We start from the raw sequence: 22,145 nt of genomic DNA on the forward strand, positions 1-22,145 counted from the left end.
AGATCAGACTTACTGGTCTGACAGAGACTGGAGAAACCACAAGAGTATGGCCCCCGGACACCCTTTTAGCTCAGTAATGAAGTCACTCCTGAGGTTCACCTTTCAGCCAAAGATTAGACAGGCCTATAAAACAAAACGAGACTAAAGGGGCACATCAGCTCAGGGGCAAGGACTAGAAGGCAAGAGGGGACAGGAAAGCTGGTGATTGGGAACCAAAGGTTGAGAAGGGAGACTGTTGACATGTCATGGGGTTGGTAACCAATGTCACAAAACAATGTGTACTAATTGTTTAATGAGAAGCTACTTTGTTCTGTAAACCTTCTTCTAACGTACAATTAAAAAAAAAGTTAAAGTACAATAATAAAAAATAAATAAAAACTTTAATGCAAAAAAAAAGAAAAATAGAGATGGATATTATGGTAATCTTAAAGTGTGGGAAGGCTTTTTAAGTATGAAACAAAAGTCAGACACCAAAGGCTTATGAGGTTGATTCTAATAAACAAAAAGCAAAACAACAGTAACAACAAGAAAAAAAAAAAGTGTGCCGAAACAACATTTGTACATACAAAAACATTTACAACCAAATTAAAGGTAAGCAAAAACCTAGAATATTATTTGCATTGTAGATAAAAGTAAAAAAATTATATCCTCAGCATATAAAGAACTTTTATAAAGAATTAGAAAAGGACTACAATAGAATAACTGACAAAGTACATAGGAAGGTCACTACAAATGAGAAATACATTTATAAAAAGATGTTCAAATTCACTAATAAAGAAATGTAAATTAATGCAAAGATGTGAAATTATTTTCCTCTCTGATTGACAAGGATTAAAAATATACAGAAAATCCAGTGTGAGTGAGGGTGTAGAAAAATGCGCACTATTAGTCAATATTGGTGAAATTGTAAATTGTACCTCACTTCAAGAAATAAATTTGACAATGTGTATCAAAACTTAAATGTACACGGGCATATCCTTGGACACAGTAATTCCAATTCTAAGCACTCATCCTAAGATGAAAATCAGTTACCTGAACAAATATGTGTTTAATAAAGATGCTGAGTTGGAACCGACTCAACGATGCCTAACAACAACAACATATTAATGAAATATTGAAAAAAAGTAAATAGCCAATAATAGGTGACCAAACAATTAAATTATGGTACATATATATAATGAATACTATTAATTGACATAGAAAGATGCCTATGATTTATTGTTTAGTGATTAGAACAGGTTACAAAATAGGACCATGTCATTTATTCTAAGTTATATACATCTACACTGCATGTATGTAACTCAGTAGTTTCACTCTTAGTTATGTAACTAACAGAAAGTCGTTCATATGCTCACTAAAGACATGTACTAAAATATTTACAGCAGCACTATTTATAATAGCAACAAATTGGAAACCACTCAAATGCCCATCTACAATAAGATGGATAAAAAAGTTATGGTATATTTACACAATAGAGAGAGAATATGCCACAAAGAGAGTGAATAGACTACAATACCTGCAATAATATAGATGAACCTCCATATTGAACACATATAATATGAGTGAAAGAAGAATATATGCTGCATGATTCCATTTAAACAAAATGTCACAACAGACTAATCTATGTCATTAGAAATCAAAATAGTAGTTATCCTTGGGTAGGGTTGAAGGTGGGAGTTGTGAATGGGAAATGAATACAAAGATGGCTTCTGGGATGCTGGCAACGTTCTGTTCATTGATCCAGTGCTAGTTACATGGTATGTTCAGTCTGTGGAAATTCACCAAGCTGTACACATGATTTATGCACACATGAAGGGTATACATGCACAGAGAGGTGTCAGGAAGGATGTTGGCAGAAATGTTAATAGTGGCTATATCTGGAGAAAGTGTTCAATGTGACTTTCACTTCCTTCTGTTTATCTTGTTTGTATCATTTAAATTTTCAAAACCGAGCATGAAATAGGTTTATATACAGAAAAACACAATTGAAAAGAAGGAATGAAAATAAATTGACTAAACTTTCAGCTCAATTAGGTAGAAAAATAAACAAACAAAAACCAAGAAAACAGAAAGAATGACATAATAAAGGTAAGAGCTAGAAAAAGATAAAAATAAACTTTTGTATAATAAGAGGTAAACTGAAAGTCATTGTTATGGATTGAACTGTGTCCCCACAAAATGTGTGTCAACCTGGCTAGGCCATGATTCCCAGTATTGTGTGGTTGTTCACCATTTTGTGATCTGATATGATTATCCTATGTGTTGTAAATCCTAACCTCCATGATGTTAATAAGGCAGGATTAGAGGCAGTTATGTTAATGAGGCAGGACTCAATCTACATGATTAGGTTGTATCTCGAGTCAATCTCTTTTGAGTTATAAAAGAATTGAGCAGAGAGGAGAAGGACCTCGTTACAACCAAGCAAGAAAAGTCAGGAGTAGAGCACGTCCTTTGGACCCAGGGTCCCTGTGCTAAGAAACCCCTAAATCAGGGGAAGATTGATGACAAGGAACTTCCTCCAGAGCCGACAGAGAAAGAAAACCTTCCCATGGAGCTGATGCCCTGAATTTGGATTTCTAGCCTCCTAAACTGTGAGAGAATAAATTTCTGTTTGTTAAGCCATCCACTTGAGGTATTTCTGTTATAGCAGCACTAGATAACTAAGAGAGTCATTGATATGCTTTCTCCCAAATGGCTGTCAATAAACCCATGAATTTACACCAAAAGATAAAGTAGAATATAGCACTTTAACCATAAGCCAAAGTCCTAGGGGACTTTCTGCTGAAATTAAAAACAGAAAATCAATAGAAAAAAATCAATGAAACCAAAACCTGGTTCTTTGAAAAGATAATAAAACTGACAACCCCCAGCAAGCTTGAAAAAGAGAGAGATTACAAATTACATATATCAAAAATGAAAGAAGGGATGTCAATACAGATCCTAGAGACATTAAAAAGATAATAAGAAATACCAAAAACTCATCTATGCTTATAAATTTGATAACTTAGATGAAAGGACCAATAAACTGTCAAACTCATCCAAGATGAAATAGATAACCTGACTAGCCCTATAACTATTAAAGAAATTGAATGCACAATTTTAAAACTTCCAAAAAAAAAGAAGTCACATCTCCAGGCCCAGATGGTTCCATTATCAAATTCTACCAAACATTTAAAGAGGAAATAACAGCGATTCTAAGCAACCCCTTCAAAAAATAAAAGAGGAAAGAATACTGTCTAATTCATTTTATGAGGCCAGCAATACCCTGATAACAAAACCAGAAAAGACAGTACAAGTAAAGACAACTGTAGACCAGTATCCCTCATAAATATAGATGTGAAATTCCTCCAAAAAATATCAGCAAATCAAATCCAGCAGAATAGAAAAGAGTAATGGAATATAACCAAGTGGTATTTATTTCAGGAATGCAAAGCTGGTTCAATACTCAAAAATCAGTCAGTAATCTGCCACATTAACAGTTCAAAGGAAAAAAACACACACAAGATCAGCACCTACTGTGAGAGCAGGTGAAAAAAATTCAATATCCATTTATAATAAAAACACTCAGCAAACTAGGACTAGAACTTCCTCAACCTGATAAAGTTCATCTACAAGAAACCTAAAGCTAACATCATACTTAATGCTGAATGACTAAAGGCTTTTACTTTAATATCAAGAAAAAGTAAGAATGTCCACTTTCACTATCTCTATTCATCATTGTACTGAAGTTGTAGCAAAAGCAGTGAGATGAGAAAAAGAAATAAAATGCACCCAATTTGGAAAGGAAGACATAAAACTGTCCTTATACACAGATGACGTGTTTCTCTGTGTATAAAATCCCAGAGTCCACAAAGAAACTCCTAAAACTAGTGAGTTTAATAAGATCCAAGGAGACAAGATCAACACACAAAAATCACATTTCTATTTATTAGCAATGAACAATTGGATTAATACCCAAAGTAAAAATGAACATCCACGAGTCCATACTTACGTAAATACATGACTGAACAAATAAATAAACGGGGAGAAGAAACAAATCTCCTATGTGGAAGAATTCCAAATAATTTATGTAACTACCATTACCTCAAGAAGAGGAAGCATAACTCGCCACTCCTGAAGGATGGGCTCTTCCTTCCAAGATTACAATATGGAAGGGGGGAGGGGGGGAGTGAGTGGAGAAACCTGACGAAGACTTCCTCAGCCAAGTGATCAAGGTCAACATCAACAGTCCGGTTGATAATATTTACCCTAGATATGATGATGAAAACGACACTTTACTTCTGTGGTCTTCCTCCCCAAAACCCATAATCCCAGTATAATCCTGAGAAAAACATCAGACACATCCCAGCTGAGGGACATCTTACAAGATACCTCACCAGGACTCCTCAAAACTGCCAAGGTTATCAAAAACAAGGAAGGTCTGAGAAACTGTCACAGCCAAGAGCAGCCTGAAGAGATACGATGACTAAATGTACTGCGGTATCCTGGGACAGAAAAAAGACATGAGGTAAAATCAAAGGAAATCTGAATAGTGTGGACTGTGGTTAGTAACAATAATGTACAAATACTGGTTCATTCATTGTAACACGTGTACCATACTAGCACAAAACGTTGAGGGGAAACTAGGAATGGGGTATGTAGAAATTCGCAGTACTGTCTTCACAAACATTCTGTAAATCTAAAACTGTTGTAAAAAATAAAACCTATTTTAAAAAATGTTTAGTCTCTCATACTCTGCCCCATCTGCAGACTCTCCCTAAAAGATGGAGGGAGAAGGATGTGGCAGTGGTGTATATATCTGTTGGTCTCCAGAGTGATGCACCTTGTCATGTAGTCGCAGATGTCCAGCTGGCCTGCAGTCGTGAAGTTGAGAACTGATGGGTCTGGAATCCTCCTGGTCTGTGCAATACTTTAAGAAGCCTGGCGACCTGCCCCTTACTGTTTTGGCTTCTGCTCAGCTCCATGTGGCTGCAGATCCCTGAGTCCCTGTCTCCCCGTCGGTCCAGGCCCTGGCCCAGAAGTCTAGCATAAACCCTGTGGCAGATGAGCCAGCTCTTCATTCAGTGTCTGTTCAGCACAGAAACTGAGGGAGACTCTTGGTGCTACCTAGTCCCGCTCTCCCCACACTTAGCTAGACCAGGGGGCTGTGTGTTGGAGCAGGTGCTCTGTCTGGTGGACTGACAAAGTCCTGATGGAGGGGTGAGGCAGGACCCCCTGCCCTGGGTTCTCACCTCCTGCACCCCTCAGAAAGGTGGAGGCAGAACATCCTTCCAGTTCTACCTCCTCCTCATTTTCTCCTTCTTCTCTCCTCTACCCTTGGACCAGAAAATGCATGGAATTTTCCTTTCCTTCTCTGGCATCATACCCTCCTTCTTCCTGGCTCCAGCCTCACCGCTAAGTCTTAAAGATGGTCAGAGATATCTTCTTTACACTAGAAGAAGATCTGAGTCTTCCCCTGTTAGCCCTTAATTTTGCAAGTTTTCTCTGTCCATGAAGCTTGGTTTTTAAGCCTTTTGTGGTTAGGTGCTGTTGAGTAGGCTCCAACTCATGGTGACCCCGTGTACAACAGAACGAAACAGTACTCGATGCTGCTCGCCATCTTCATGATCATTGCTATGCCCGAGTCCACTGTTGCAACCACTGTGTATTCTGAGTGCCGACAAACCTCGGGGACACATCTTCCAGCATACAGGACAATATTCTGTTGTGATCCATAATTCTTGGAAGTAGATCACCAGGCCTTTCTTCCTAGTCTGGAAGCTCTGATAAAACCTGTCCACCATGGGTGACCATGCTAGTATTTGAAATACCAGCGGCATAGCTTCCAGCATCATGTTGTTAGTTGCTATTGAGTCAATTCTGACTCATGGCGACCCCATGTGTGCAGAGTAGAACAGCTCCATAGGGTTTTCAAAGCTGTGACCTTTCATAAGCAGATGATCGGGTCTGTTTTCGAGGTACTTCTGTGTGGTCCCTTTGGCTAGTGGTCAAGTCCTTAACCATTTGTGCCACCCAGGGACTCCTTTTAAGCCTGTTGTTGTGTGCCATTAAGTCTATTCCAACTTATAGAGACCCTCTAGGACAGAGTAGAACTGCCCCTAGGTTTCCTAGGCTGCAATCTTTACAGAAGCAGATTGCCACATCTTTCTCCCGTGAAGCTGCTGGTGGATTTGAATTGCCAACCTTTTGGTTAGCAGCTGAGCACTTAACCATTTGCACCACCCAGGGACTCCTTTTAGCATAGTGTCTCCTTAAGGGAGCTCTGCTGGCGCAGTGGTTAAGAGCTTGGCTGTTAACCAAGAGGTCGGCAGTTTGACTCCACCAGCTGCTCCTTGGAAACCCTATGGGGCAGTTCTGTTCTGTCCTATAGTGTCACTATGAGTTGGAATCTACTCGATAGCAATGGGTTTGGTTGTTTTGTTTTGTTTTGTTTTGTTTTGTTTTGTTTTGTTTTGTTTTGTTTTGGTCTCCCTAAGAAGTCAAATGCTGTTGCCTTGCCCTGGGATAATAAGTCTCTTGACTCGGGCTCATGCTGAGATCGAACATCATTTCAAGGGGAAATTAATGCACACCTTGCCAAAATATTCTGCCTATTACCTACTGCCGGGCTGTACTGAGCTCTAGGGATTGTGCTGGTGGAAAAGGGAGGCCAGGGTGAGATCAGATTCGGGTTCCTGAGTGGAGACAGAGATTCGCCCTGAGAAGGACTGAAGAATAAGATACCGGCTCTGAGAAAGGAGAAGGCAGGGCCACCCCTGAGGCAGGGAAACGTGGCAAAGAAACCTACCAGACAGGGGTCCTGGGGGACTCTTAGGCTTGAGGGCCAGAGGATAGAATTGAAGTGCTCTAGCCCTGGTGGCTCAGTGGTTAAGTGTTTGGCTGCTAACTGAAAGGTCGGTGGTTTGAGCCCACCAACTGCTCCAGGAGAGAAAGATGTGGCAGTCTGCTTCCATAAAGACGACAGCCTTGGAAACCTTATGGGGCGGTTCTACTCTGTTCTGTAGGGCCTCTATGAGTCGGATTGACTTGACAGCAATGAGTTTTGGTTTATATATTTGGATAGATTCCCTGGGTGGCGCAAACTGTTAATGTGCTTAGCTGCTAATGAAAGGTTGGAGGTTCGAGTTCACCTAGACGCACCTCAGAAGAAAGGCTTCTTGATGTATTTCTGAAAAATCAGTCATTAAAAATCCTATAGAGTCGGCAACTTGAAAGATTAGCTAGGAAACTTAAGGGGAAGTGAGTTTATGTTAATAGGGAAAGAACAATTTGGAAAAGGAGGGTGAGAATGATTGTACAACTTGAAGAATGTAATCAATGTCTCTGAATTGTACACGTAGAAATGGTTGAATTGATGTATGTTCTGCTGTGTATATTCTCAACAACAACTAAAAATAAAAAACAACCCTGTGGAGCTCAGTTCTATTCTGACATGCATGGGGTCATCATGAGCTGACTCCACAGCAACTGGTACTGGCTATACATTTGGATATGAAAAAATATACCCTGATTTTCATCAACCTCTAAATGCAATCTAGCATTTTCTTCACTTATGAACACAGGCCACAAGACACAGTGGTACCAGCAGTACCTGTAACTTTGTCACTAATATTTTCCTATCATATTATAGTTGTCACACATATTTCAAAGTGTTGTTTACACTTACTACTACAGGACTTCAAAATTATGATAGTCATTACACTCACTGCTAGATTTTACTATGTAATGCATCAACAAAGAAACACACACATTATTATATCACGTATTTGTTTTGTTAATATGTTGATACTGCATTTAAATATAACTGATTTCCTTTGCTGTAACCTCAAGTATCCTCTTTCATGCATTTAAAACATAATTCATAAGCTTCACCAGACTGCCCGAGGGATCCAGGCATAAAAGGGCCCCTTAAAAATATTTTTGTTTGTTCTGACTCTAAGACGATTTCTTCCTACACTGTAATTTTTCCTACATGGAAATTCCCCAGTTATTCCCAAGCCTTCAGTAAAATCTGTTATGTATGTTCGTCTATTGTGTGTGTTAAAGGATTTGTGGGGACTTGGGAGGAGATGCAGGAAAGGAAATCCCACTAAGGCTGGTGACTTGGTAGCAGCTGCATGTTGAGAGCAGACAATGGTCCCAGAGTTCCAGGTGCCGTCCCGAAGTGAAGCTACACAGGCTCGCTGTTGTTGTTAGCTGCCATGGAGTCAGCCCCAACTCATAGTGACCCCGTGCACAATGGAAGAAAACAACGACCAGTCCTACACCATCCCCGTGACCAGTTGAAGATCCAACAGTTGTGAGCCATAGGGTTTCCACTGGCTGGTTTTCAGAAATAGATCTCCAGGCCCTTCTTCCTAAGTTCATCTTCGCCTGAAAGCTCCGCTGAAAGACCTGTTCACCATCATAGCAACACTGGAGATGGTACTAAATCCATGGACGGGACCAGGGATCAAGAAGAATCAGCTGCTGGGTAGACTGACTCCAGGACAGACCTGAGACACACTGCCAAAACCAAACCAAACCAAACCAAATCTGCTGCTGTCGAGTTGATTTCGACTCATAGCAACACTATAGGACAGAGTAGAACTGCCCCATAGGGTTTCCAAGTAGCAGCTAGTGGATTTGAACTGCCACGCTTTTGTTTAGCAGCCTAAAGCTTAATCACTGCCCCACCAGGGCTCCACATACCAGTTTCCCCAAAATATAAGATGACCCTTGAAAGGGGATGAGGCAGATATTGGCCAATAGTTACAAGGTGAAACCAGTTACTGATTTTCCTTAAATAAAAAACCAAAACCAAACCAGTTGCCATCAATCAAGTCAATTCTGTCCACGGCGACCCCATGTGTGTCAGAATAGAACTGTGCTCCATAAGGTTTTCAATGGCTGAATTTTTCAGAAGTAAATAGTCAAGCATTTCTTCCAAGATGCTACTGGGAGAACTCAAACCACCCACTTTTCAATTAGGAGCTGAGCTAGTGTACCATTTGGCATCACCCAGGGAGGTCTGTGCTTAAATAGTAAGTTCCAACAAATATCTGTGTGACCTTAACCAAGTTAATTATACTCTCTTGTTGTTGTTGTTGCTGGTTGCTGTTGAGTAGCTCTAACGCATGGTGACCCCATGGATAACAGAACAAAACGTTGCCCAGTTCTGTGCCATCTTCACGATTGTTGGTATACTCGAGTCCACTGTTGTGGCTATTGTGTCAATCGATCTCATGGAGGGTTTCCCTTGTTTTCACTGACCCTCCACTTTACCCAACATGATGTCCTTTTCTAGCGATTGGTCTTTCTGGATGACTTGTCCAAGTAAGTGAGCCAAAGTCTTGCCACCCTTGTTTCTAAGGAGACTTCTGGCTGCATTTCTTCTACGACTGATTTGTTTGTTCTCCTAGAAGCCCACAGTATATTCAATATTCTTCACCAACACCACACCAAAGTTCAAATGCATCAATTCTTCTGTCTTCCTTTTCATTGTCCAGCTTTTGCATGCATAATACGCTCCAGGCACTCCTTAATGTGTATTGTTTCACTTGCATAATTGTTTTCCATGGTCCTGGCCACTTTCTTTCCTGTAAAGTGCTTTGTTATCATTCTTCCCGATAACCTGCCTTCCCGATAACCTGTCCTGACTATTGTTTCTTCCCATATGGCTAATATTTCTATATGTGCCAGGGTGGGTTTTCCCTCCTTATCCCTTCCTCCTCCTAGAGTCTGGAGCAAATCAGGGTAGGTTAACATAAACTTACAAGCACTCTTATAGCATAATAATGTTCACAGGTATCCACGATATTATCAGATTGCAGGGAAGGCCTTTTATCTTGACCTCCCCCAACATTCTACTTTTCCAGGCTCTCCAGCAAGATACCAGAAGATGCTGAAAGAGGTGCATTGTCGGGAGCTGGTAGCAAAAGGATCAGGGGACCATGAAGGAAAAATGTGGTGGTCTTCATATATGGTCCCAAAACCCAAAATGATTTGAAAAGCTGTGACTTTTAATCAGAAACCATGGAAGCTCAGAAGACAGTGGAACAACATCTTTAAAGTGCCTGTCATAAATTGAATTGTGTCCCCTAAAAATATGTGTTAACTTGGCTAGGCCATGATTCCCAGTATTGTGTGGCTGTCCTCCATTCTGTGATGTGTTGTAAATTATAGGAGCCCTGGTAGAGCAACAGTTAATGTGCTCGACTACTAACCAAAAGTTTGGTGGTTTGAAACCAACAGAGGCTTCGAAGGAGAAAGATGTGGCAGTCTGCTTTTGTAAAGATTTACAGCCTTGGAAACTGTATGGGGTCGCTATGAGTCAGAATTAACTTGACGGTAGTGGGTTTGTTTTTATGCCTGTGGTTATGGTTCCATTTAGTAGTGAGTTGTCTGTTACATTACTGAAGCAGGATTAAGTTATGTTAACGAGGATTAGCACCGGATTAGGGTGGAATGCATCATCCTTGCTCGAGTTACACCTTTCATGTTACAAGAGATAAAAGGAGAGAGAAGCAAGAAGAGAAGAAGGACCTCAATAGCACCAAGAAAGAAAAGCCAGGAGTGGGGCATACCCTTTGGACCCAGGGTCCCTGCAATGAGAACCTCCGAGACCCAAGGGAAGATTGATGCCAAGACACATGGAATTTTCCAAGGAACGCCAGGCCCACAGATGTTGAAAGGAGACAAGGACTTTCCACAGAGCTGACTGAGAAAGAAAGTCTTCCCCTAGAGATGGCACCCTAAATTTGGAATTCTAGCCTCCTAAACTGTGAGAGAATAAATCTGTGTTTGTTAAACCCATCCACTTATGGTATATCTGTGATAGCAGCACTAGATAACTAAGACAGTGCCAAGAGGGGAAAAAAAATCATGTTAATCTAAAATCCTACGTACAAAAAAATATATATGTCCTTCAAGAACGAAGGTGAAATAGATATTTTCAGACAAAGAACAACTGAAAGAATTTGTCACCACCAGAACCATGCTATAAAAAATACTGAAGTTCTTCAAGCTGAAGGCAATATTTACCCAAGGGAAATTTGGATCTTCAGGAATGAATGAAGAACATCAGTAATGGTAAATGTATGGGTAAATATAAGAGACCATTTTTCTCTTAATTTCTTTAAAATTCATAAGATTGTTTAAAGCAAAAAAGAAAAATGGTCCCCAAATTCTTTGGCACTCTTACCTTTGATATGTGGTGCCTATGCTTTGACCACAAGAGTACGGCAGAAGTAATTCTTGAAAGGCTAGGTCATAAAAGGTCAACTAGATTCCACTTGGTTCTCTTGGAAGGCTCACTCTCTGGATGCTCTCTCTCATGGGATGCTCCTTCTTAGAGCCCAGATGCCATCCTGGGAGAAGCCAAAGCCACATGGAGAAGTTGCACATAGATGTTCCCAGCTGAATTGGTCCTTCAGCCATCCCAGCCCTGGCACCAGATATATGAGTGGCCAGATGATTCCAGCCCCAGCCATTTGAATCACCTCTAGCCATCATGGTGCACAGACAAGCCAATCCCACTGTGCCCTGTCTGACTTCCTAACTCATAGACTCCATGAGCATAACAAAGTGGTGGTTGTTTTATGCCACTGAGTTTGAGGTGGTTAGTTACAAAGCATTAGTAACTGGAGTAAGAGACAAGAGATTCAGGAGGAAGAGGCTCCTGTGATGGCCACGTGGATCATGGTTGGAGAACCAGACCTTGTTCCAGTGGTAGAGGCTGGGGGAGGGGCACAAAATGGAACAGGACTGAGTGGCCGCTTCTGTCTTTCCAGTTCTCTTTGGACTCTGTGATGTGTTGGAGTGACTTGAAACTGAGATCAAAGACTGTTTTATATAGTCTTCTACTAATAGCAAGTGGGGGCATTGGTGGTTCCTTGGTAGAATTTTCCCCTTCCATGCGGGAGTCCCGGGTTTGAGTCCCAGCCAATGCACCTCATGCGCAGCCACCGCCTGCCTGTCTGTCAGTGAAGGCTTGTGTGTTGCTGTGATGCTGAACGGGTTTCAGCAGAACTTTCAGACTAAGATGGACTAGGAAGAAAGGTCTGGTGATCTACTTCTGAAAATCAGCCAATTAAAATCCTACGGATCGCAACAATTCAATCCGTAACCAGTCACGGAGATGGCACAGGACCAGGCAGCATTTCATTCCACTGAGCATGGGGTCGCCATGAGTTGGAGGCTGACTGGATGTCAATTAACAACAACAACTAACAGCAAGACTATTTAGGGAATGGACATTAGTCTTATCCCTCCCCCGCTGCTCCACTCTCTCAGTAGGAACAAAATGCTCAAATTAAAATTTGGTACAAACAGCAGTAATGTGTTAGATGAATTTGGTCTGTCCCGATGATTCTCATTTTTTTCCAGAAAAAGGCTCCTGATGGTAGAGAATTATGGGGGCATAGCCCAAAACAGTCTTCTGCAAGCAAGAAACCACCTTCAAAGCCCAACGTTTTTGTCTTAGAAACTGGCATTCTACACATAACATATCACGTTATGCTTTCATATTAAGATGTTTTAAATTTCCTGCCATAAGGTGAAATGGACGTTGCATGATTGGCATCCTGTTTACCCTATGATGCCAGATAGGCTCTGACCCACTGCCAGGTCCCTAGTACAAGTATAATAGGACCAAAAAATCAAACCAAAACAGTTGTCATCCAGTCGATTCTGTCTCATGATGACGCCATGTGTGTCAGAGTAGAACGGTCTCCATAGGGTTTTCAATGGTTGATTTTTCAGAAGTAGATCTCCAGGCCTTTCTTCTGAGACACCTCTGAGTGTACTCAAACTTTCAACCTTGTGGGTAAGCAGTTGAGCACGTTTACCGTTTGCGCCACCCAAGGACTCCTGCAAGAAGGATAGGCTTAGGGAATTCTTAGGCACCAAAGCCCTTACAGAGAAATTGGGTTCTTAGGGCCATTGGAGCCCTGGTGGTGCAGTGGTTAAGAGCTTGGCTGCTAACCAAAGCGTCGACAGTTCAAATTCACCAGCTGCTCCTTGGAAACCTTATAGGGAAGTTCTACTCTGTCCTGTAGGGTCACTATGAGTTGGAATCGACTCAACAGCAACGGGTTTGGTTTGTTGTTGTTCTTGTTGTTTTTAGGGCCCAATTGGATTACCGACCCTGGAGCACTCTTGTAGAGATACTTATTAACATTAATGTTAATCATTAATTTGTGACATGTTGCATTAGAAGAATCACACAGGAAGTAAATGAATCCTGGGCAAAAGAAGGATTTCCAAGAGATTGGGTCTGAGACTCTGCAAGAGGGTAAACGAGTGAAAAATTTCTTAGCTGAGGCCATGTATAGTATTTTTTGTGGAGTTCAGAATTTACATTTGGGCTGTGCATATAGAATTTTCTTTTCTTCTTGAAGGCTGTGTTCCTGATCCTATGCCCTCTCACTTCCTCAGTGACACTACTTCGTTAATTATCACCTTCAAGCACTTCCTCCGTATCGCCCCTTTCCCTCTGCTCCAATGTCCCGTATCCTCAAAAGCCCTTCCCTTAGGTAAATTGGTACAATCATTCTGGAGAGCTATCTGGCAAAAATCCATCAAAAGAAAAAATACATAGACTTTTTGACCCAGAAGTTCCACTGCTAGAAAATTTATCTTTAGATAAACTTGCACAAGTTTTTGAGGATAAATATACAAAGATTCTCACTGCAGCAATGCTTGGGAGAGCAAAAACAGAGAACACCCTAAACAGCCAGCCATCAGTAGCAGGCTGGTTAAACCAATCATGGTACAACAGAAACAATGCTAGAATAAATTATGGAGTGGGGGAAAAAGCTGTGGAGCAGTGTGATGACATTAACAATAAATGATGCACATTTGCCTGTATGCATGCTTACTTATTTTTTGTATATTGCATGCTTCAGGGGGTGCCATTCACATCATATTCTTGTTTAATATACGAATGGTGCCCCCTGGAGTTGTGTGACTCCCTTGTACAACTGTCTGTGTGTGTGTGTATGTGTCTGTGTGCACTCAAGTGGGCGTTGAGGGAGGGAGAAAGGAAGGAAAGGACGAGGAAGGAAGGAAGGAGGAAGAAAAGGATTTTTTTTAGGTGATTTCTAGGCTTTTCCACGTGTGTGTACACACACACACACTCATATCCAGTGTTTCAAGGTCAAACTATGTTTGGAAAAGCTGAGTTAAACAAAGATAATCCATTTCCTTTGCTGTAGGGCATCTCTGAGGTTTTAGTATGCATTGATATTCTCCAAGAGGTAGACATAGTACAGAGCATCACCTGAATTTTACTGACCATGAAGCACTTTCAGAGGAATACTTATTAGCATTGATGTTCTGAGGATCATCAATTTGTGACTTGTTGCATTTGAAGAATCACTCAGAAAGTAAATGGTTTCTGGGTGCAAGGAGGATTTCCAAGAGATTGGGTCAGAGAATCTCCAGGAAGGTGAAAGAGTGATCAGAAGATTTTTAGCTGAGATCACTTGAAACTTCCAACTGGATGGTGTGGGGTTAAGCATTACTTTACCTCAGGCAGTTTGGCCTTTGTCCCTGGTCCCTGTGAGATAGCCCTCAGAGGAGCGGGGCTACATTGGCCACTCCTGAGGGTTTGTATTGTAGGAACTGTTCTGGGAGCCCACCTAGTAACCGATAATGAGCATGTGGACGGGTTGATGAAAGCCCAAAATGCTAAGGCTGAGGGAGCTTCCTGAGGAGAGAGTCCTGGAAGGAAAGCTTCCTGGGGAGGGATGTGCCCTCCACTTCAGGGACCTTTCCTGATTACCCTCCCCTCCACGTACCTCCTCATGTTGCCCCTGAGCAAGTCCTGAGCTGTAGCCTGTTATTCCTGCCTGTTCATATCCTGTACTTCTGAGTTAAAGGCACCTTTCTAATCTCCCACCTCGGTCTCTCATTTATTGGCTGAGATGAGTCGCGCCAAGCAGAACCTGGGGTTTCCATCTGGCAACAGGAAGAGGTTGAAGGATAGGAGAGAGGAATGATGGAATTAGGTCCCCGAAGGGAGGGTGGCAGGGAATAGGTATTTAGGCACATGTGGCAAGTGGTGCTTGGACAGGTGGAAGGACTCCTCCTCCGCTTTGATGAGCAGGAAGAGGCAGAACTGGTGACAGAGAGGTGAGCAGAAAGCTGAAGAACTTTCCACCTGGGGCCTTTGTTTGATTTGTGAATAAGGAAGTGATGTCATTCTTGGAAGAGTGGGGAAGGGTTGAAAGAGTCATGGTGGAGAGTGGTGAGGAGACCTGACCAGGAGCTGTTAGAAGAACTGCTGAGCCACATTGAGGACCTTGTTGGAGCTGGAGGTATGAATATGTAGGGACACCTATCCATGTCCCATATCCATGTAGGACTTTCTCTCAGAGTGCTCCACATCCTGGCATAGGAATAGCAATGGCAAATAGCTGTAGAGGAGGTCGTCCCAGAGAGGAGTATTGCAGTGTGAAATCTCAGAGGTCGGGGTATACTAGGGAACGACAAGGTCAAGGTTGAGGCCACAGAAGTGAAAGTCTAGAGGAAGGGAAATCACTAGAGTTGAAGTTGGGGCAATTTGAAGTGACAATGTGGCCTCGTCAACCACATGGCCATTTCAGCTCCTCAGAATGACACCAGGACTCAGGACAGAAAGATGGAACCAGCTGCCAAGGAATTCAAGGAGTATGGGATGAGGAAAGCCAGTGATGTCAACAAGGACAGGTAGGAGGAGACATTGTTGATGGCATGGATTTTTACACAACTGTTAGGAAACTATGATATGAAGGGCTACCCACATCCCCTTCAAGTGAAACATCTCTCTGCTCCTCTCAGGAGCTCTAAAGCCCACCTCCTCAACTTCCCAAACACACATACACATACCCTTTGCTTCAGCTGGAGTGGGTCTTCTTTTCTGCTTCAAGCACTGGGATTACATATAAGACTTATTTTAGAAAGGCTTTTGTGAGCCACAAAATTGAATACCACCGATCAGGCCTAACCCTTCAGTTACAGGCCAAGAAGGGGCCCAAGACCACACAGTGAGTAGATGGTGGTACCCACTACAAAATTCTGCTTCAGTGCCCATGATGTAGACTCCTCCCTAGACTTAGGTCCTAGAGTTAGTGCTTACTGATGAAATATGCTTGTTTGGGCTGATGAGTTGAACTCTCCTGAGGTTCAGCAGAGCCAGGCATTGGAGCAGGGGAACAGTGCTACAGTGGGTCCATGGAACTCCTTGGACACTTGTTAGAGACAGGATAGAGAGGCATGAGGAGGAGAAATGAGGATGGGTGGGCAAGGGGAGATTCTGGTCGATGATCCCAGTCTAGCTAGGGAGGCCAGTATGGGAATCAGGCAATAAAGGTTAAGTTCCTTCAACCTTTCCCTATCCAGGACCTTAAACTGGAGGGGGTGGGGTGGATTTATGGGTCCTGGTTGTATACAAACTCTTTTTATAAGCTATTCAGAGCAGGGGTGGGAGGAAGAAATAGGGAGAGGAAAAAAACCTTTGAATTTCCAGTGCTTTTAGAGTCAGCAATTTAATGAGTCATGCATTCTAAGTCCTTGCTTTGTCTACAGGTTTTCATTTCAAAATACTTAAAAACACTTTGTTTGGGACATGGACTATTTTTATCTCAAATATCAATGGTGCATTTCTCTCTGTATTAGCAAAGCTTCCTACAGATTGGATTGAAACAACACAAGCATAGTGGGCTTGTTTACTTAGACGTAGAATTTGTTGAAGCTACCTGAGTATCTCTCTATTCCCTGGGGACTGTCTTCTAGCCGGCTTCCTGGCCCTACTGGCCATCATGAGTTAGCTCCAGATCTGGTCCAAAGACTCCCAGATCCCATCATCTAGACAACAGGGGAAGATCATCCTTTCAGGTCTTCAATCTAAGGAGTCAACACCTTGGCAGTTTAGAGACAAGTCAATTATTCATCGCTTTGCTGCCTTGTGAGACTCTTGAGTGGAAAGAGTAGAAGAGAAGGAGGTCCGATATCCATGTCCTCTCCTCCAAATACATCGAGGGAAATCCTGGCCACACCTTAGCAAAAACAGAAGTGGACAGCCTGGAGAATTCCTCGGCAAGCCTCTAGGTTGACAAATGGAAGGAGAACGAACTGGGAGGAAGGCTGGAGGTGGGGTGGGGTATTCTGCCTCTTCCAGTCCCTGCCCTCTGCATAAGGTTATCTCTCTCTCCACATTCTGCTGTCATGCCCTTAACCAGCTCTATCCACCCTGATGCTTTTGTTCCACATTTTACTCCTTTGGGTCTTGTGCGGGCCACCACCTTTAAGGGGCTCCAACTTCAAGCATCAATAGCAAACACCTTACCAGCACTTAATGGATAGCCAACTAACTTCAAGAATGAGATGCCAATCCAATGTCTCAAGGAATTGGGCTGAAGGGGTGCCCTGCTTCTCTGGCCATTGCCCCTCCCCTCTTCCATTCACATGTTGATAGGGAAAGTAGCCATGTTCATACAACAAGATCCTCCTCTCCTGCACACAGGTGACTCAATCGGGGTGAGCTGCAATAAGCCCATTCTACCAGGAAATTTGGAGTTGAGACCACACTGATTCAGGCTGGCTGCCACTATGACAGCTATCGACAGTAACAATTTTCACATGGACAGAGACAACAGAGAGACATAGACAGGCAGAGAGATGCAGCTTTCTTGAGTTTTCTACTTCTCTAGGCCCCTGTTCCAGTCATTCCTAAAGCCCAGCTGCATTACTGGTCTTGGATTCCATGGGAATCCTTGGAAGTCTGCCTAACATGTTTCTCTTTTTACTGAGGAGTGCTCCAGTGGATTTCTGTTACTGGCGACCAAAATGGTACCAGGAGGTGTGAAAGTGATCTGGGGCGGGAAGATGGAACACATCAAGACTCCTCTTCTACAATTTTGCCTACCCTGCCCTACCACTTGTAACCACCTGGGCCACCAGAGATGGAAAGGGGTGGTGGCTCTTTGGAGTTCTTTGGGGTCTGAGGAGGGCCCTGGTATTCTACAGGCTAGTTCTAATACCCAGGCTGTGCTTTATCCAAAAGACGTCCCCAACAGAACTGAAGGACAAGAGACAATGTACTCTGAGAGATTACTGCTAGAAACTGATATGAGAACACATTCTAAATGGGCTATGTACCCCCTCCCTCCATGTCCAACCCCCAGGTGCTGAGACCTCAGCAGCTGCACCCCTCCCATGCTCCCATCTCATCCTTCGTCTTTTTATAGATCTCTCCTTGCCTACTGCACAGAGAAATCTTCAACAAAAGTGTGAGTGTGCCCCCAAGGAAGGAATAATCAAAAGTGTGTTGTGCTGTGTGTGCGAATGAATGCATGGTAGGAGCAAGCCAGAAGACCTAGAGACCCTCAGGTCAGGCCTGGGGTCCAAAAAGAGTGAATGCTTACCCTCAAAGGAGAAGCTGATACTTTGAGAGCAGGTGACTCATTCCATTGGGCTACTGCTGCCCCCCAGAGAGAGGTGAAATGAAACTAGTTCATCTCAGGTAACAACTCTGGCCAAAAAGTTCTAATACCCAAAGACACAAGGAACATTTAAAAAAAAAAAAAAAAGGAGAAACATTTTTTTAATGTGGGAGTGTGTTGAACAAAAAGACTTGTCTGTTAACTATATGATATCTTCATAAACACTAAGGCTGACAACTGCCCTTTTCCTCTGTGGCATCAACCATGGCTCCCATTGGACGTACAGAAATGTTTCTCTGCCCCAGTCCTTATCTCCTTCTCTCAATATGTCCTCCTCTAGAAGTACCCAGGATTCTATCACTTATCTGATGCCGCAAAAAGGCCAACCAAGAATGTCATCCTTGGATTGTACTGTGCCTCCTCCTGGGCCTCTTCTAGAAGGTATGAGTTGGGATGGAGAGACTCAGCCTCAGGACCTTCTCAAACCCCTGGTGTGGTAAAATGATTTTCCTTTATGTGGCCTTTTGCCTTGGTTCTCTGGAGAAACAGCTTGAGAGATTTTCCCCCAGGCCTGAGGAGTTACCTTTGCCCTAGTTTTCTACCCCAGAGAGTTTGTTACATTTGTCCAGGTTGATGGACATTTCCTGGCTAAGTTGTAAACAATTTGGTTTTGATTCTTTTTGTCTGGTCCTAGGCTGCAGCCTGCCCTGTGATTGCTATGCACTTTGCAGGGATTGGACAATAGACTATGCAAATGAAGCATCTGTGGGCTACTGAGAGGGGATTGGTCAGTTCACGGCCTTGGTGGGAGGGCCACGCCTTGAAATTGACGAGTTGTATATATAAGTAGCCAACCTCACAGAGGTTTTTCAGACGGAAAGAAGCAGGAAGAGGAACTGCAGGAAGAAGCAGAAGGAAGAAAGAAGAGAAAAGAAAGAGAGAGAGGAGGCAAGGAACCTCCTAAAAGAGCTGTAACACTGGTTAAGGGCTGGCTGTAACACTGAAGACAGTGACAGGCCTGGAAGGGGCCCAGTGGCAGAGCCATCAGCAACAGACAGCAGGGCTAAGAGGAACCTGTCCTGAGGGGGGCTGAGAGGAGGCCTACACAGTCAAGGAGGAACTGAGAGAGCTGTTCTGCACTGAAGAAGGGGGACTTTGCCTGCATGCTTCCTGATCCTGATCCTGAGTTGTAGCCTATAGATGCTGATCCCAAGTTGTACCCTGCTAATTCCTTAATAAATCCACTTTAAATACGGTCTGTGAGTTCTGTGTGGTCATTGCAATGGATTATCAAACCCAGAAGAGAAGTAGAGAGTACCATGGGAGGGACGGCTGGCAACAGAAGTGGTGAAAACGGTTGGAGGGTGGAGATACGTCTGACTTTCACCTCATGGGAATCAGTTTTGGGCTGATCCTGGTCATTATCCCTCCTGAAGTTAGACAGGTTTTGACACTATTACTATGACTACTATTCCATTTCACACCTGGTCAACCTCCCTGAGCAGTACTGTGCTGTGAGCCTGCCCTTCAGTGTAAGTCTACTCTGGCTCTACAACCTTTTCTAGACCTTTCCTCAGAGTCAATGAGAAGGGCCCACGTTGCAGGTCAGCATGCCCATTGGCCAAGGATCTCGTTAGCGTCCACCTTGGATTTCCCAGACAGTGAGTTGTGTTGGAGAACGCTCTGGAAAGAGTGTTGTAGCATCCCATGCCTAGGCCTCCCAGCTCCTGAGAGAAATTGCTGAAAATCAGAGCTGTAGTCACCATGAAGATTTCCATTTCCTTTTCCCCCTGGTCAGCCTAACCCTAGACTCACTCCCTCACCAGAAACACTTCTGGCCACTGCTGAGAGCTGGTGGCAGAGGGGGCTGGAGACCCCATTTGAAACAGCCTTAGGGCAACAATTTCAGAACATACTCATTTATGGGACTTACCACAGAACAATCCCTTGATGCTAGCATCACACAGATCAACATATCCTTCCATACAAAACTAACCAAAGTGAAAATTCCTCTTGATTTTATACAGCCATGAATGTCTCCAAGGAAGAAAAAAAGAGCAAGATCAAGGACCCAGGGAAGCTAGTGGCTTGGTAAGGTATAAGTCCTGTCACCTTGAAATGACCTGCTTACCTATAAATGAGGAGAGGCAGGGCATCCCAGTGGTTAGGAACATGTTTTGGATTCAGAAAGACTTGGGTAGGAATTCCAGATTGGCCGTTGATTGTGATCTGGGACAAGTTTCTTAATGTCTGTCTGACTTTTCTCCTTCAAAAATGGGGTCACAAGAGGACAAACATTGTATGATCTTGCTTACACGAAATACCTAGAAGAGGCAAATGTATTGAGATCAAAGTTTATTAGTGGTGACCAGGGATGGATGGAGGGAGAAAGGGGGAGTCATCGTTGAGGAAGCAGTGTGTTTCTGTTTATGGTGATAGACCAAAAATTTGGCAACGGGTGTTGGTGATGGTTGCACAACATGATTGATATACTTGGTGCCATTGAATTGTACATGTGAAAAATGTTGAAATGGCAAATGGTGCGTTACATACATATTTACATTAATTTTAAAAACGGGGTTAGTAATACCCTAGTTGGGTTGTTGGGAGGATCCATTGAGATTTTCTGTGTAAAGTTCCCACAGCCTAGGCTACATAGTAAGGACTCGTACTCCCCCACTAGTCAGTCCCTGACAGAGTCTGTTTCCAGGCCCCCACCTTGTCCTGTCCACACATCTCAACTATAACCCATGGGAACATGTTAGGCTCAAGAAAGAGCATCAAGCATGTGTACCCGGCTGGGCCAGCTCATCCTCTCAGCACCCTTCCCCCGTTCTCCTCTCCCCCTAACACTCAACAGCAAAGGCTTCCAGACCCCTCCCCACCCCCTACCTGAGGGCTGCCAAACACTCAAGAAAGCTTGTTTCTCCAAGGGGTTTGAGGGGAGAAGACTTGCCAAGTGGGGAAGGCAGGGGCCTGGCTCCGTGGTGTCTCCTCACCCCCTTGGGGGGCTCCTCGGTCCCCCTTTTCCTCATTCTCAGGCTTCCCCTCTCCAGGTTGCTCGGGCAGCCGCATCGGCGATCCAGGACGAGGCGATCCAGGACGATGTTCTCAGAGAGATTTGCAAGCACATCAAGGGAACGTCAGCGAAGACACTGAGATTCTGCAAGGAGGTGGGAGAGACTTACTGTCTGCACACAGTGCTGGAGGGTTATTTCCTCAAAGTCAGCTGCCTAAATAATTCACACCCTCCCTTCCGTCTTTAAACAGGACAATGGCACAAACAGTCCCGGCCCAAGAAATATAATTACAGTTGTGACAGATGTTTAGTTATTAATAAGGCCTCAATGTCACCAGAGGGTATTATACAACAAACCATTAATGTGCCTTTGCAACCAACCTTAATATTTACAGGTACTTTTCCACTCACCCTCCCCGGGGTTTTGCTGTAGTATAAGTAATGTAGAGAGAGCTATAGCCACCAACTTGATTGCAGGTTGCAAGAAAGCCCAGCATCTTACCAGCATGATTTGTTTCCTTGCCATTGACATCAAGACAGCCACAGAAATAAAGTGGGGAATAGAGTTAGAAATAGCCGTGTGATGGAGAGAAGTCTTGCCAGCCCTCTTAAGTGTGTGATGTTCACAGTCCAGGGCAATGCTTCCTAACTTCCTAAGCAAAGCAAGGAGCATCCAAGAATCGCCTCCCTTTACCAGCTCTGGTCCAGACTCTTCCCGTGTG

At 43.3% G+C, this 22,145-nt stretch overlaps 1 protein-coding gene across 1 annotated transcript in view; it reads right to left on the reverse strand.

Annotated features, from left to right (window-relative positions):
- Positions 1-21,533, reverse strand: part of CALN1 (calneuron 1) — a 581,567-nt gene extending 560,034 nt beyond the window's left edge. The window contains exon 1 of the mRNA XM_004380775.2: positions 21,357-21,533. Coding sequence (XP_004380832.1) covers positions 21,357-21,479 — 123 coding nt within the window. The 5' untranslated portion in view covers positions 21,480-21,533. The remainder of the gene's footprint in view (positions 1-21,356) is intronic.
- Positions 21,534-22,145: the final 612 nt, after the last annotated feature.

The sequence above is a fragment of the Trichechus manatus genome, unplaced genomic scaffold, assembly GCF_000243295.1.
Source record: "Trichechus manatus latirostris isolate Lorelei unplaced genomic scaffold, TriManLat1.0 scaffold00077, whole genome shotgun sequence".
Taxonomy (NCBI): Eukaryota; Metazoa; Chordata; class Mammalia; order Sirenia; family Trichechidae; genus Trichechus; species Trichechus manatus.